The 17,500-nt window shown below is 42.5% G+C and overlaps 1 protein-coding gene across 2 annotated transcripts in view; it reads left to right on the top strand.

Moving 5' to 3' along the window:
• Positions 1–17,500, top strand: part of sgsm2 (small G protein signaling modulator 2) — a 167,484-nt gene that overhangs the window by 103,141 nt on the left and 46,843 nt on the right. For both annotated transcript variants that reach the window (XM_082966795.1, XM_082966796.1), the window contains exons 4-7: positions 4,569–4,751; positions 5,095–5,162; positions 5,483–5,631; positions 12,563–12,697. In XM_082966795.1, the coding sequence (XP_082822921.1) occupies positions 4,569–4,751; positions 5,095–5,162; positions 5,483–5,631; positions 12,563–12,697 (535 nt within the window). The remainder of the gene's footprint in view (positions 1–4,568; positions 4,752–5,094; positions 5,163–5,482; positions 5,632–12,562; positions 12,698–17,500) is intronic.

Raw genomic sequence — 17,500 nt, 5'->3', positions numbered from 1 at the left:
GAGCAGATCTAATTTTACGACCAATTTATGCAGAAATCCAGATCATTCCAAAGGGTTCACATACTTTTTCTTGCCACTGTAGTTCCCTATGGGCCGTGGTCAAAAGTAGTGCACTATACACTATAGAGGGAATAGTGTGACATATGAGGCCCACCCCAAACCTTTCAGATGGGTAATTTCCCCATGGCAGCGTTCTCTGCCCCCCAAGACAACAACCCAATCCTAGAGCAGGTCTTCACAAATTCAAAATGTCATCAAATGTCACCATGTACCGGAGATGACGGTAGATTAATACGATACGATTTCTATTTGTCTCCGACAAACAAATGAACATGAGGAATACGCCGCCATGATGACAGGGTTTTGTATCTAAGACGTGTGCTCTGAAATTGTAATTTAGCGTCAGGCTTGAATGGCACCCCGTCAATTCCTATATAGAATCAAGCTCCGTCACTATCTGTTGCCAGGAAGCAGAGAGGAAGAGGATGAGAATATGAAAGTATGCTCATGGAGCACACTCCTCACACTGGTCACCCATAGGCTGGTTCCCAAATGGAAGCATTTTCCCACAATTCAGTGCGTTACTTTAGGAGGCCAGCATCCCGGAGTCGCCTCTTCACTGTTGACGTTGAGACTGGTGTTTTGCGGATACTATTTAATGAAGCTGCCAGTTGAGGACTTGTGAGGCGTCTGTTTCTCAAACTAGACACACTAATGTACTTGTCTTGTTCAATTGTGCACCGGAACCTCCCACTCCTCTTTCTGTTCTGGTTAGAGACAGTTTGCGCTGTTCTGTGAAGGAAGTAGTGCACAGCGTTGTACGAGATCTTCAGTTTCTTGGCAATTTCTCGCATGGAATAGCCTTCATTTCTCAGAACAAGAATAGGCTGACAAGTTTCAGAAGAAAGTTATTTGTTTCTGGCCATTTTGAGCCTGTAATCGAACCCACAAATCTGATGCTCCAGATACTCAACTAGTCTAAAGAAGGCCAGTTTTATTGCTTCTTTAATCAGAACAACAGTTTTCAGCTGTGCTAACATAATTGCAAAAGGCTTTTCTAATGATCAATTTGCCTTTTAAAATGCTAAACTTGGATTATCTAACACAGCGTGCCATTTGAACACATGGAGTGATGGTTGCTGATAATGGACCTCTACGCCTATGTAGATATTCCATTAAAAATCAGCCGTTTCCAGCTACAATAGTCATTTAAACATTAACAATGTTACACTGTATTTCTGATCAATTTGATGTTATTTTAATGGACAAAAAATGTGCTTTTCTTTAAAAAACAAGGACATTTATAAGTGACCCCAAACTTTTGAACGGTAGTGTATATATATAGGGAAAAGGGTGCCATTTGGGACACAGTCGTGCTTTGGCTCTACATGCTTTCAAATGGCAGATCTGGTCAACAGACACAATACTAACTAATACAAGAGATACATGTATTTCAGTGTATGTGTATGAGAGAGAGAAGGAGAGAGCGAGAGAGAGAGGGGGGGAGAGAATGAGAGAGAGAGGGAGAGAGAGAGGGAGAGAGAGAGGGAGAGAATGAGAGAGAGAGAGGGGGGGAGAGAATGAGAGAGAGAGAGAGAGAGAGAGAGAGAGAGAGGGAGAGAGAGAGGGAGAGAATGAGAGAGAGAGAGAATGAGAGAGAGAGAGAGAGAATGAGAGAGAGGGAGAGGGGGGGAGAGAGAGAGGGTGGGAGAGAGAGAGAGAGAGAGAGAGAGAGAGAATGAGAGAGAGAGACGAGAGAGAGAGAACGAGAGAGAGAGAGAGAGAGAGAGAGAGAGAGAGAGAGAGAGAGAGAGAGGGAGGAGAGAGAGGGGGGAGAGAGAGAGAGGAGAGTGAGGGGAGAGAGAGCGAACGAGAGAGAGCGAACGAGAGAGAGAGAACGAGAGAGAGAGAGAGAGAGAACGAGAGTCTGTGTGTCTGTGTGTGTGCGTGGCAGGCTGAAGAGGCTGAGGGTGAGTGTGCATCGTGACTGGGTGGTGGTTTGAGTGGGCGTAGGGGAGTAGGGTGGTGGTGGAAGTCGTGTGGTGTGTGTGTGTGTGTGTGTGTGTATGGTGTGTGTGTGTGTGTGTGTGGTGTGTGTGTGTGTGTGTGTGTGTGTGTGTGTGTGTGTGTGTGTGTGTGTGGTGTGTGTGTGTGTGTGTGTGTGTGTGTGTGGTGTGTGTGTGTGTGTGTGTGTGTGTGTGTGTGTGTGTGTGAGAGTGTTGAACTACGATGTGGGAGAGCAGATATAACTCTGTTAGGCGTTTCTTCTTCTATGTTATAAAAACGCTGAGAATAACAATCAACGCAGGAAAGAAAGAGAGAGATAAAACAAAAAGAGAGAGAAAGCAAAACAAAGAGGGAGAGACAGCAAAACAGAGAGAGAGAGAGAGAGAGATAGGAAAGAGATAAACAAAGAAAGAGAGAGAGAGAGAGATAGGAAAGAGATAAACAAAGAAAGAGAGAGAGAGAGAGATAGGAAAGGAGAAAATGAAGACAAGATTATATGAAAAGACAGGAAGGGAGATAGAAGAATAGAAGTAGAACAGAATTTCAAAGTAGTCTTTCACCTTCACTCTGCTCGACTCGTGGATAACTCAGGTAAACAACAGCAACTTCTGCATTAACTTACCACTGCACTGAAAACACAAAAGAGGTCTAGGTTGTCAATGTCTGTTCCAGTCATGATTACATTATTGACATTTAATTATCTTTCTCTTTGTTGCTTTTGTTCGACGTACTACAGTACTGCCTCTTCAATTTTACGACTCCCTAATTTCAAAAGATGAAAGCTTGTAATGCGATTTTTCCCTCTCCGTTCCCTCTGAAACGTGTACCTCCTGGGGTCCCCCAGGACAGAGTTAGTAAAAGCGCCGCATTACGGCCTAATCTGAGGGGTATCTTTGACGTTGTTCATTAGGAATCTGCGCAGGGGACCTCACGGTACGGTGTCGTCACCATCCTTAGGTGCTGATACGATATGCATTCTCACGGTTCTATATGTATTACGAGTTTGATACCGGGATTTATTTTTTTGGGCGAATTGATATTCCAAACATATTTCTCACCGTGTGTTTGCTGCAGAGAGACAAGAGAAAATGTAGTTTTGATCAGTCATGGAAATAAAAGTGCTGAAAATATGTTTGTTTATGCTCGCTATTTAAAAAAAAGATGGAAGAGCAAGCTATAAGATTAAAAAAAAGCTGCCACTGCCTAGCAACAAAAATATAATATCATCCCCACTTCCTCCGTCACTATTGGTCATTGATCGTGCCTGAGTCTTTCACGGGACACTTTTGATATCCCCCTTTGAATCAGCTGTTGTTTCCTCAGAGGAGAAAAGCATGCAGACGTTTAATAAAAAAAGATATGATACTTAGCGTTTTATCTAGAAAATATCTGCCACAACTAGTGAAAGATGACAAGGTGGCCATCATGCCTATCCTACCCCTTTAAATGTAGTCAAGGTGGAGACCGTACCATAGCCATCATGCCTATCCTACCCCTTTAAATGTAGTCAAGGTGGAGACCGTACCATAGCCATCATGCCTATCCTACCCCTTTAAATGTAGTCAAGGTGGAGACCGTACCATAGCCATCATGCCTATCCTACCCCTTTAAATGTAGTCAAGGTGGAGACCGTACCATAGCCATCATGCCTATCCTACCCCTTTAAATGTAGTCAAGGTGGAGACCGTACCATAGCCATCATGCCTATCCTACCCCTTTAAATGTAGTCAAGGTGGAGACCGTACCATAGCCATCATGCCTATCCTACCCCTTTAAATGTAGTCAAGGTGGAGACCGTACCATAGCCATCATGCCTATCCTACCCCTTTAAATGTAGTCAAGGTGGAGACCGTACCATGGCCATCATGCCTATCCTACCCCTTTAAATGTAGTCAAGGTGGAGACCGTACCATAGCCATCATGCCTATCCTACCCCTTTAAATGTAGTCAAGGTGGAGACCGTACCATAGCCATCATGCCTATCCTACCCCTTTAAATGTAGTCAAGGTGGAGACCGTACCATAGCCATCATGCCTATCCTACCCCTTTAAATGTAGTCAAGGTGGAGACCGTACCATAGCCATCATGCCTATCCTACCCCTTTAAATGTAGTCAAGGTGGAGACCGTACCATAGCCATCATGCCTATCCTACCCCTTTAAATGTAGTCAAGGTGGAGACCGTACCATAGCCATCATGCCTATCCTACCCCTTTAAATGTAGTCAAGTGCGTACATAACCCTAGTCTGCTCTACAAAACCAAGAGGAAGACACACAACAAGACAAATCCGTCTGCTCAGGGATCTGAATAGCATACAATCTACTCTACAGTAGGGTTGCAAAATTCCTGGAATGTTCCAGAAATTCCCAGGTTTTCCAGAAATCTTGGTTGGAGGATTTCCCAGATTTCCTGCTTCCCTCCTAATTCCTTTAATCTTACAACCGTGGATTCCCACCCTACAGCAATACCAGCCTTACCTGAGATCATCTGTCCAAAGCCTAACCTCTCTACCCCCTAATCCCTAACACTGTCATTTACTGACCTTTGCCCTTCACCCCTAGAACCCAGAGGACCCAGAGGACCCAGAGTGTGGGTCAGGAGCCCCTGAAGAGGCAGGGGTCGTCGTCTGCAGGTCGCGGCCCCCAGCCCCTCTCCGCTCAGGCCATTAAGCACATCTGGGTACGCACCGCCCTCTTCGAGAAGGTCCTGGACAAGATCGTACAGTACATTGTGGATAACTCCAGGTAAAAAAAAATGAATAAAAAAAAAAAGCCAACTTCTGCATTAACTTACACTGTATATGCGAAGAGCTATAGTTTATCATGTCTCTTCCAGGCACGATTACATTATTTTAAATTGAATTACCTTTCTCCTTGTTGCTTTTGTTCTGCACTCTACATTACTACTTCTAATTTCATTCACTGTTTTCTCTTCCATCAGGCCTAATGGAGTGTTTTTCATGTTAGACTCAATGCTCTTTTGTTGTTTCTCTTACGGGGTGTGTGTGTGTGTGTGTGTGTGTGTGTGTGTGTGTGTGTGTGTGTGTGTGTGTGTGTGTGTGTGTGTGTGTGTGTGTTGTCTCTACAGTAAGTACTATGAGACAGAGTCTCTGATGCATGACACAGTGTTTGGACCCATCCTGGCATGTCTACTAGGTAAGTTGCCACTACGAGCTGTTATAAAAAATGCTACATTCGTTTGTTAAAATGCTACATTGGGATGCTATAATGTCTCTATGGAGTGTTATAATGCTACATTGGGTTGTTATAATGCTACATTTAGGTGACACAAAAGCACATACTGTAGATACTCTTTTTGCTTATATTTACTCTCCCTCCCTCATTCTGCCCCTCTTTTACCCCCTTCTTTCTCTCGCCCCCTCCCTCTCCCCCTCCCTCTCCCCCTTCCCCTCCCTGTCCCCCTCCCCTCTCTCCCCCTCCCCCCTCTTCCTCCCCCCTTCCCCTCCCTCCTCCAGTGGGTCCATGTGCTCTGGAGTACACTAAGCTGAAGACGTCCGACCACTTCTGGACGGACCCGTCTGCCAACGAGTTGGTCCAGCGCCACCGGATCCACGGGGCCCACCGGGGCCAGGATGCTTCCCCCAGCAGGAGGCCCGCTCTGGGGGTGAGAGAGGCTAGGTCCCTCAGGGGGCCATGGAATACATGGGGGCACTTACTGGAGGAGTCGATCAATACAGTACAATACATTCTGTGAGGATTCAATGAGTAGCTATGGCAATAATAATTTCCTGTATATTTATTTAACCAGAATAGTCCACTCAGTAACAGTTGTTTTCCAGGGAGTCCTGGTAGTAGCTTCTGAGAAGGGCCTAGAGGATTATGGTTAGACAATAGGGCTCAGTAACTACAGGGTTATTGGTTCAAATCCCCGGTGGGTAAAGAACCCAGTCAGTTTCAATCATGGTCATATGGGCTGCGTACCGAATGACACCCTATTCCGTATATAGTGCACTACTGTTGACCAGGGCCCGAAGAGTACCAGTCACATTCTGTTAAAGGTCCCCAAAGCACACACTTCCCTGGGTCGCTCCTCTTTTCAGCTAGCTGCAATAAACACTCAAACTGGACACTTTTATTTCTACATTCAAAGACTCAATCATAGACACTTTTACTGACACTTGTGACTGCATCTCATGGTGTCTTTTGTCTACCATTTTGTCTTTTGTGATGTTGTTTATGCCCAACAATGTTTGTGCTGCTAACATGTAGTGTTGTTGTCATGTTGTGTTGCTGTCATGTTGTAGTGTCTCTCTTTACGTAGTGTTGTGGAGTCTCTCTTTATGTAGTGTTGTAGTGTCTCTCTTTATGTAGTGTTGTGGAGTCTCTCTTTATGTAGTGTTGTGGAGTCTCTCTTTATGTAGTGTTGTGTAGTCTCTCTTTATGTAGTGTTGTGGAGTCTCTCTTTATGTAGTGTTGTGGAGTCTCTCTTTATGTAGTGTTGTGGAGTCTCTCTTTATGTAGTGTAGTAGTGTCTCTCTTTATGTAGTGTTGTGGAGTCTCTCTTTATGTAGTGTTGTGGTGTCTCTCTTTATGTAGTGTTGTGGAGTCTCTCTTTATGTAGTGTAGTGTTGTCTCTCTTTATGTAGTGTTGTGGAGTCTCTCTTTATGTAGTGTTGTGGAGTCTCTCTTTATGTAGTGTTGTGGAGTCTCTCTTTATGTAGTGTTGTGGAGTCTCTCTTTATGTAGTGTTGTGGAGTCTCTCTTTATGTAGTGTTGTGGAGTCTCTCTTTATGTAGTGTTGTGGAGTCTCTCTTTATGTAGTGTTGTGGAGTCTCTCTTTATGTAGTGTTGTGGTGTCTCTCTTTATGTAGTGTTGTGGAGTCTCTCTTTATGTAGTGTAGTGTTGTCTCTCTTTATGTAGTGTTGTGGAGTCTCTCTTTATGTAGTGTAGTGTTGTCTCTCTTTATGTAGTGTTGTGGAGTCTCTCTTTATGTAGTGTTGTGGAGTCTCTCTTTATGTAGTGTTGTGGAGTCTCTCTTTATGTAGTGTTGTGGAGTCTCTCTTTATGTAGTGTTGTGGAGTCTCTCTTTATGTAGTGTTGTGGAGTCTCTCTTTATGTAGTGTTGTGGAGTCTCTCTTTATGTAGTGTTGTGGAGTCTCTCGTTATGTAGTGTTGTGGTGTCTCTCTTTATGTAGTGTTGTGGAGTCTCTCTTTATGTAGTGTAGTGTTGTCTCTCTTTATGTAGTGTTGTGGAGTCTCTCTTTATGTAGTGTTGTGGTGTCTCTCTTTATGTAGTGTTGTAGTGTCTCTCTTTATGTAGTGTTGTGGTGTCTCTTTATGTAGTGTTGTAGTGTCTCTCTTTATGTAGTGTTGTGGAGTCTCTCTTTATGTAGTGTTGTGGAGTCTCTCTTTATGTAGTGTTGTAGTGTCTCTCTTTATGTAGTGTTGTGGAGTCTCTCTTTATGTAGTGTTGTAGAGTCTCTCTTTATGTAGTGTTGTCTCTTTATGTAGTGTTGTCTCTTTATGTAGTGTTGTGTAGTCTCTCTTTATGTAGTGTTGTAGTGTCTCTCTTTATGTAGTGTTGTGGAGTCTCTCTTTATGTAGTGTTGTAGTGTCTCTCTTTATGTAGTGTTGTGGAGTCTCTCTTTATGTAGTGTTGTGGAGTCTCTCTTTATGTAGTGTTGTGGAGTCTCTCTTTATGTAGTGTTGTAGTGTCTCCCTTTATGTAGTGTTGTAGTGTCTCTCTTTATGTAGTGTTGTGGAGTCTCTCTTTATGTAGTGTTGTGGAGTCTCTCTTTATGTAGTGTTGTGGAGTCTCTCTTTATGTAGTGTTGTGGAGTCTCTCTTTATGTAGTGTTGTGGAGTCTCTCTTTCTGTAGTGTTGTAGTGTCTCTTTATGTAGTGTTGTGGTGTCTCTCTTTATGTAGTGTTGTGGAGTCTCTCTTTATGTAGTGTTGTAGTGTCTCTCTTTATGTAGTGTTGTGGCGTCTCTCTTTATGTAGTGTTGTGGAGTCTCTCTTTATGTAGTGTTGTGGAGTCTCTCTTTATGTAGTGTTGTGGTGTCTCTCTTTATGTAGTGTTGTGGAGTCTCTCTTTATGTAGTGTTGTAGTGTCTCTCTTTATGTAGTGTTGTGGAGTCTCTCTTTATGTAGTGTTGTGGAGTCTCTCTTTATGTAGTGTTGTGGAGTCTCTCTTTATGTAGTGTTGTGGAGTCTCTCTTTATGTAGTGTTGTGGAGTCTCTATGTAGTGTTGTAGTGTCTCTCTTTATGTAGTGTTGTAGTGTCTCTCTTTATGTAGTGTTCTAGTGTCTCTCTTTATGTAGTGTTGCGGTGTCTCTCTTTATGTAGTGTTGTGGTGTCTCTCTTTATGTAGTGTTGTGGTGTCTCTCTTTATGTAGTGTTGTGGAGTCTCTCTTTATGTAGTGTTGTGGTGTCTCTCTTTATGTAGTGTTGTCTCTTTATGTAGTGTCTCTCTTTATGTAGTGTCTCTCTTTATGTAGTGTCTCTCTTTATGTAGTGTTGTGGTGTCTCTCTTTATGTAGTGTTGTGGTGTCTCTCTTTATGTAGTGTTGTGGAGTCTCTCTTTATGTAGTGTTGTGGTGTCTCTCTTTATGTAGTGTTGTGGAGTCTCTCTTTATGTAGTGTTGTGGAGTCTCTCTTTATGTAGTGTTGTGGTGTCTCTCTTTATGTAGTGTTGTGGAGTCTCTCTTTATGTAGTGTTGTAGTGTCTCTCTTTATGTAGTGTTGTGGCGTCTCTCTTTATGTAGTGTTGTGGAGTCTCTCTTTATGTAGTGTTGTGGAGTCTCTCTTTATGTAGTGTTGTGGTGTCTCTCTTTATGTAGTGTTGTGGAGTCTCTCTTTATGTAGTGTTGTAGTGTCTCTCTTTATGTAGTGTTGTGTAGTCTCTCTTTATGTAGTGTTGTGGAGTCTCTCTTTATGTAGTGTTGTGGAGTCTCTCTTTATGTAGTGTTGTGGAGTCTCTCTTTATGTAGTGTTGTGGAGTCTCTCTTTATGTAGTGTTGTGGAGTCTCTCTTTATGTAGTGTTGTGGAGTCTCTTTATGTAGTGTTGTGGAGTCTCTTTATGTAGTGTTGTGGAGTCTCTCTTTATGTAGTGTTGTGGAGTCTCTCTTTATGTAGTGTTGTGGAGTCTCTCTTTATGTAGTGTTGTGGAGTCTCTAATTAGTGTTGTAGTGTCTCTCTTTATGTAGTGTTGTGGAGTCTCTCTTTATGTAGTGTTGTGGTGTCTCTCTTTATGTAGTGTTGTCTCTTTATGTAGTGTCTCTCTTTATGTAGTGTCTCTCTTTATGTAGTGTCTCTCTTTATGTAGTGTCTCTCTTTATGTAGTGTTGTGGTGTCTCTCTTTATGTAGTGTTGTGTAGTCTCTCTTTATGTAGTGTTGTGTAGTCTCTCTTTATGTAGTGTTGTGTTGTCTCTCTTTATGTAGTGTTGTGGAGTCTCTCTTTATGTAGTGTTGTAGAGTCTCTCTTTATGTAGTGTTGTGTTGTCTCTCTTTATGTAGTGTTGTGGAGTCTCTCTTTATGTAGTGTTGTGGAGTCTCTCTTTATGTAGTGTTGTGGCGTCTCTCTTTATGTAGTGTTGTGTAGTCTCTTTATGTAGTGTTGTGGTGTCTCTCTTTATGTAGTGTTGTGGCGTCTCTCTTTATGTAGTGTTGTCTCTCTTTATGTAGTGTTGTGGAGTCTCTCTTTATGTAGTGTTGTCTCTTTATGTAGTGTTGTGGTGTCTCTCTTTATGTAGTGTTGTGGCGTCTCTCTTTATGTAGTGTTGTGGAGTCTCTCTTTATGTAGTGTTGTGGAGTCTCTATGTAGTGTTGTGGAGTCTCTCTTTATGTAGTGTTGTGGTGTCTTTCTTTATGTAGTGTTGTGGAGTCTCTCTTTATGTAGTGTTGTGGAGTCTCTCTTTATGTAGTGTTGTGTAGTCTCTCTTTATGTAGTGTTGTAGAGTCTCTCTTTATGTAGTGTTGTGTTGTCTCTCTTTATGTAGTGTTGTGGAGTCTCTCTATGTAGTGTTGTGGAGTCTCTCTTTATGTAGTGTTGTGGCGTCTCTCTTTATGTAGTGTTGTGTAGTCTCTCTTTATGTAGTGTTGTGGTGTCTCTCTTTATGTAGTGTTGTGGCGTCTCTCTTTATGTAGTGTTGTCTCTCTTTATGTAGTGTTGTGGAGTCTCTCTTTATGTAGTGTTGTCTCTTTATGTAGTGTTGTGGCGTCTCTCTTTATGTAGTGTTGTGGAGTCTCTCTTTATGTAGTGTTGTGGCGTCTCTCTTTATGTAGTGTTGTGGAGTCTCTCTTTATGTAGTGTTGTGGAGTCTCTATGTAGTGTTGTGGAGTCTCTCTTTATGTAGTGTTGTGGCGTCTTTCTTTATGTAGTGTTGTGGAGTCTCTATGTAGTGTTGTGGAGTCTCTCTTTATGTAGTGTTGTGGCGTCTTTCTTTATGTAGTGTTGTGGAGTCTCTCTTTATGTAGTGTTGTGGAGTCTCTCTTTATGTAGTGTTGTGGCGTCTTTCTTTATGTAGTGTTGTGGAGTCTCTCTTTATGTAGTGTTGTGTTGTCTCTCTTTATGTAGTGTTGTGGAGTCTCTCTCTATGTAGTGTTGTGGAGTCTCTATGTAGTGTTGTGGAGTCTCTCTTTATGTAGTGTTGTGGCATCTCTATGTAGTGTTGTAGTGTCTCTCTTTATGTAGTGTTGTGGCATATCTATGTAGTGTTGTAGTGTCTCTCTTTATGTAGTGTTGTGGAGTCTCTCTTTATGTAGTGTTGTGGAGTCTCTATGTAGTGTTGTGGAGTCTCTCTTTATGTAGTGTTGTGGCATCTCTATGTAGTGTTGTAGTGTCTCTCTTTATGTAGTGTTGTGGCATATCTATGTAGTGTTGTAGTGTCTCTCTTTATGTAGTGTTGTGGAGTCTCTCTTTATGTAGTGTTGTGGAGTCTCTATGTAGTGTTGTGGAGTCTCTCTTTATGTAGTGTTGTGTTGTCTCTCTTTATGTAGTGTTGTGGAGTCTCTCTTTATGTAGTGTTGTAGAGTCTCTCTTTATGTAGTGTTGTGGTGTCTCTCTTTATGTAGTGTTGTGGTGTCTCTCTTTATGTAGTGTTGTGGAGTCTCTCTTTATGTAGTGTTGTGGAGTCTCTCTTTATGTAGTGTTGTGGCATATCTATGTAGTGTTGTAGTGTCTCTTTTTATGTAGTGTTGTGGCATATCTATGTAGTGTTGTAGTGTCTCTCTTTATGTAGTGTTGTGGAGTCTCTCTTGTCTCAATGTGTGTTTTGTCCTACATTTTAATGTTTATTCCAGTCTGTTTGTCTGCTCCCCGCAGCAGGCCTCTTGGTAGGCCGTCATTGTAAATAAGTATTTGTTCATAATTGACTTGCCTGGTTAAATAAAGGCTAAATAAAAATAACTAAATATATTTGAGACACAATCAGTCAGGATCTGTTTCAATACTCAATAACGTAGACTTTTCTCCTGGCCTGTTTCAATAATCAATAACGTAGACCTTTCTCCTGGCCTGTTTCATTACTCAATAACGTAGACCTTTCTCCTGGCCTGTTTCAATACTCAATAACGTAGACCTTTCTCCTGGCCTGTTTCAATAATCAATAACGTAGACCTTTCTCCTGGCCTGTTTCATTACTCAATAATGTAGACCTTTCTCCTGGCCTGTTTCAATACTCAATAACATAGACCTTTCTCCTGGCCTGTTTCAATAATCAATAACGTAGACCTTTCTCCTGGCCTGTTTCAATACTCAATAACATAGACCTTTCTCCTGGCCTGTTTCAATACTCAATAATGTAGACCTTTCTCCTGGCCTGTTTCAATACTCAATAACATAGACCTTTCTCCTGGCCTGTTTCAATACTCAATAACGTAGACCTTTCTCCTGGCCTGTTTCAATACTCAATAACGTAGACCTTTCTCCTGGCCTGTTTCAATACTCAATAACGTAGACCTTTCTCCTGGCCTGTTTCATTACTCAATAAAGTAGACCTTTCTCCTGGCCTGTTTCAATACTCAATAACATAGACCTTTCTCCTGGCCTGTTTCAATAATCAATAACGTAGACCTTTCTCCTGGCCTGTTTCAATACTCAATAACATAGACCTTTCTCCTGGCCTGTTTCAATACTCAAAAATGTAGACCTTTCTCCTGGCCTGTTTCAATACTCAATAATGTAGACCTTTCTCCTGGCCTGTTTCAATACTCAATAATGTAGACCTTTCTCCTGGCCTGTTTCAATACTCAATAACGTAGACCTTTCTCCTGGCCTGTTTCATTACTCAATAAAGTAGACCTTTCTCCTGGCCTGTTTCAATACTCAATAACATAGACCTTTCTCCTGGCCTGTTTCAATAATCAATAACGTAGACCTTTCTCCTGGCCTGTTTCAATACTCAATAATGTAGACCTTTCTCCTGGCCTGTTTCAATACTCAATAATGTAGACCTTTCTCCTGGCCTGTTTCAATACTCAATAATGTAGACCTTTCTCCTGGCCTGTTTCAATACTCAATAATGTAGACCTTTCTCCTGGCCTGTTTCAATACTCAATAATGTAGACCTTTCTCCTGGCCTGTTTCCCAGATCCGGAAGAGGCAGTCCAGCGTCAGCATGTCCGAGGATAAGTTTGCGGCGTCTGCGCGGGAATACGTGGAATCTCTTCACCAGAACTCCCGTACTCACCTGCTCTATGGCAAAAACAACGTCCTGGTCCAACCGGTAAGACTACACAGAGTTTTAATACTGTAACAAGTAGTAGTATTATTGTAGTACTGTAGAAATATTTTAGTACAGGCAAGAAGAGGATCAGCCATCTCTCTGAGCCCGGCTTCCTCTCTAAGTTTCTTCCTGCAGTAGGTTCATGTCTTCTAAGGAGTGTTTCCTAGCCACCGTGCTTCTACATCTGCTTTGTTTATCTTTGGGATTTTAGGCTGGGTTTCTGTATAAGCACTTTGTGACATCTACTGATGTTAAAAGGGCTTCATAAAATCCATTTGATTGATTGGTTAACTGAACTCAGGGATGGTCAGTAAAGCTTTGGGGTAGTTATTAAATAAACCCTGAGAAAGTTGCTCCCTATATGATCCAGTCTGTTTGTCTGCTCCCTATATAATCCAGTCTGTTTGTTTGCTCCCTATATGATCCAGTCTGGTTGTCTGCTCCCTATATAATCCAGTCTGGTTGTTTGCTCCCTATATAATCCAGTCTGTTTGTCTGCTCCCTATATGATCCAGTCTGGTTGTCTGCTCCCTATATGATCCAGTCTGGTTGTCTGCTCCCTATATAATCCAGTCTGGTTGTCTGCTCCCTATATAATCCAGTCTGTTTGTCTGCTCCCTATATAATCCAGTCTGGTTGTCTGCTCCCTATATAATCCAGTCTGGTTGTTTGCTCCCTATATGATCCAGTCTGTTTGTTTGCTCCCTATATGATCCAGTCTGTTTGTCTGCTCCCTATATGATCCAGTCTGTTTGTTTGCTTCCTATATAATCCAGTCTGGTTGTCTGCTCCCTATATGATCCAGTCTGTTTGTTTGCTTCCTATATAATCCAGTCTGGTTGTCTGCTCCCTATATAATCCAGTCTGGTTGTTTGCTCCCTATATAATCCAGTCTGGTTGGCTGCTCCCTATATGATCCAGTCTGTTTGTGGAATTGCATACCGGCTCCTCTATAAAACACAATACAGTATGAAGATAGGCAGAAACTGCTTCTCCAATAGAAATCCTTGATCAAACTTGAAGGCGATGTCATGGCGACGTCGGCTAGCGAGCTTAGAAACACGTCAGTGGGTCTAATTGCGAATGTGTGGGCCGTCAAATCAAATGCACTCCCTCAATTTAAAGTTGTTTTTGACGAAAAGGAATACTCTAGCACCCTCCTGTTTTCAATTCTCCAGCACCCAGCCCTGTTTTCAAAACTCCAGCACACTCCCCGTTTTCAATATTCTAGCACCATCCCCTATTTTCAATACTTGAGTACCCTCCCCTGCTTTCAATACTCCAGTACCCTCTCGTTTTCAATAGTCCAGCACCCATCCCTGTTTTCAATATTCCAGCACCCAGCTCTGCTTTCAAATCTACAGGACCCTCCCCTGTTTTCAATACTCCAGCATCATGCCCTGTTTTCAATATTTCACCACCCTCCCCTGTTTTCAATACTCCAGCACCCAGCCCTGTTTTCAATACTCCAGCACCCTCCCGTTTTCAATACTCCAGCACCCAGCCCTGTTTTCAATACTCCAGCACCCAGCCCTGCTTTCAGTACTCCAGCACCCTTCCCTGTTTTCAATATTCAAGCACTCTGCCCTGTTTTCAATACTCCAGCACCCTCCCATTTTCAATACTCCAGTACCCTTCCCCTGTTTTCAATACTTTTCTAAAATGTTTTATAATATTGGAGAACACATAGGGAGGGATCTTAGACCACTCCTCCATACAGAATCCTACCAGATGTTTTATGAGTTCTAGAACACAGGGAGGGATCTTAGACCATTCCTCCATACAGAATCCTACCAGATGTTTTATGAGTTCTAGAACACAGGGAGGGATCTTAGACCACTCCTCCATACAGAATCCTACCAGATGTTTTATGAGTTCTAGAACACATAGGGAGGGATCTTAGACCACTCCTCCATACAGAATCCTACCAGATGTTTTATGAGTTCTAGAACACATAGGGAGGGATCTTAGACCACTCCTCCATACAGAATCCTACCAGATGTTTTATGAGTTCTAGAACACATAGGGAGGGATCTTAGACCACTCCTCCATACAGAATCCTACCAGATGTTTTATGAGTTCTAGAACACATAGGGAGGAATCTTAGACCACTCCTCCATACAGAATCCTACCAGATGTTTTATGAGTTCTAGAACACAGGGAGGGATCTTAGACCACTCCTCCATACAGAATCCTACCAGATGTTTTATGAGTTCTAGAACACATAGGGAGGGATCTTAGACCACTCCTCCATACAGACTCCTACCAGATGTTTTATGAGTTCTAGAACACATAGGGAGGGATCTTAGACCACTCCTCCATACAGAATCCTACCAGATGTTTTATGAGTTCTAGAACACATAGGGAGGGATCTTAGACCACTCCTCCATACAGAATCCTACCAGATGTTTTATGAGTTCTAGAACACATAGGGAGGGATCTTAGACCACTCCTCCATACAGAATCCTACCAGATGTTTTATGAGTTCTAGAACACATAGGGAGGGATCTTAGACCACTCCTCCATACAGAATCCTACCAGATGTTTTATGAGTTCTAGAACACATAGGGAGGGATCTTAGACCACTCCTCCATACAGAATCCTACCAGATGTTTTATGAGTTCTAGAACACATAGGGAGGGATCTTAGACCACTCCTCCATACAGAATCCTACCAGATGTTTTATGAGTTCTAGAACACATAGGGAGGGATCTTAGACCACTCCTCCATACAGAATCCTACCAGATGTTTTATGAGTTCTAGAACACATAGGGAGGGATCTTAGACCACTCCTCCATACAGAATCCTACCAGATGTTTTATGAGTTCTAGAACACATAGGGAGGGATCTTAGACCACTCCTCCATACAGAATCCTACCAGATGTTTTATGAGTTCTAGAACACATAGGGAGGGATCTTAGACCACTCCTCCATACAGAATCCTACCAGATGTTTTATGAGTTCTAGAACACACAGGGAGGGATCTTAGACCACTCCTCCATACAGAATCCTACCAGATGTTTTATGAGTTCTAGAACACAGGGAGGGATCTTAGACCATTCCTCCATACAGAATCCTACCAGATGTTTTATGAGTTCTAGAACACACAGGGAGGGATCTTAGACCACTCCTCCATACAGAATCCTACCAGATGTTTTATGAGTTCTAGAACACACAGGGGGGGATCTTAGACCACTCCTCCATACAGAATCCTACCAGATGTTTTATGAGTTCTAGAACACACAGGGAGGGATCTTAGACCACTCCTCCATACAGAATCCTACCAGATGTTTTATGAGTTCTAGAACACATAGGGAGGGATCTTAGACCACTCCTCCATACAGAATCCTACCAGATGTTTTATGAGTTCTAGAACACATAGGGAGGGATCTTAGACCACTCCTCCATACAGAATCCTACCAGATGTTTTATGAGTTCTAGAACACATAGGGAGGGATCTTAGACCACTCCTCCATACAGAATCCTACCAGATGTTTTATGAGTTCTAGAACACATAGGGAGGGATCTTAGACCACTCCTCCATACAGAATCCTACCAGATGTTTTATGAGTTCTAGAACACATAGGGAGGGATCTTAGACCACTCCTCCATACAGAATCCTACCAGATGTTTTATGAGTTCTAGAACACATAGGGAGGGATCTTAGACCACTCCTCCATACAGAATCCTACCAGATGTTTTATGAGTTCTAGAACACATAGGGAGGGATCTTAGACCACTCCTCCATACAGAATCCTACCAGATGTTTTATGAGATCTAGAACACATAGGGAGGGATCTTAGACCACTCCTCCATACAGAATCCTACCAGATGTTTTATGAGTTCTAGAACACATAGGGAGGAATCTTAGACCACTCCTCCATACAGAATCCTACCAGATGTTTTATGAGTTCTAGAACACATAGGGAGGGATCTTAGACCATTCCTCCATACAGAATCCTACCAGATGTTTTATGAGTTCTAGAACACATAGGGAGGGATCTTAGACCACTCCTCCATACAGAATCCTACCAGATGTTTTATGAGTTCTAGAACACATAGGGAGGGATCTTAGACCACTCCTCCATACAGAATCCTACCAGATGTTTTATGAGTTCTAGAACACATAGGGAGGGATCTTAGACCACTCCTCCATACAGAATCCTACCAGATGTTTTATGAGTTCTAGAACACACAGGGAGGGATCTTAGACCACTCCTCCATACAGAATCCTACCAGATGTTTTATGAGTTCTAGAACACAGGGAGGGATCTTAGACCATTCCTCCATACAGAATCCTACCAGATGTTTTATGAGTTCTAGAACACACAGGGAGGGATCTTAGACCACTCCTCCATACAGAATCCTACCAGATGTTTTATGAGTTCTAGAACACACAGGGGGGGATCTTAGACCACTCCTCCATACAGAATCCTACCAGATGTTTTATGAGTTCTAGAACACACAGGGAGGGATCTTAGACCACTCCTCCATACAGAATCCTACCAGATGTTTTATGAGTTCTAGAACACACAGGGAGGGATCTTAGACCACTCCTCCATACAGAATCCTACCAGATGTTTTATGAGTTCTAGAACACATAGGGAGGGATCTTAGACCACTCCTCCATACAGAATCCTACCAGATGTTTTATGAGTTCTAGAACACATAGGGAGGGATCTTAGACCACTCCTCCATACAGAATCCTACCAGATGTTTTATGAGTTCTAGAACACATAGGGAGGGATCTTAGACCACTCCTCCATACAGAATCCTACCAGATGTTTTATGAGTTCTAGAACA

The sequence above is a fragment of the Salmo salar genome, chromosome 20 (genome assembly GCF_965601325.2).
Source record: "Salmo salar chromosome 20, fSalSal1, whole genome shotgun sequence".
Taxonomy (NCBI): Eukaryota; Metazoa; Chordata; class Actinopteri; order Salmoniformes; family Salmonidae; genus Salmo; species Salmo salar.
This window is presented reverse-complemented; position numbering and strand designations above follow the sequence as displayed.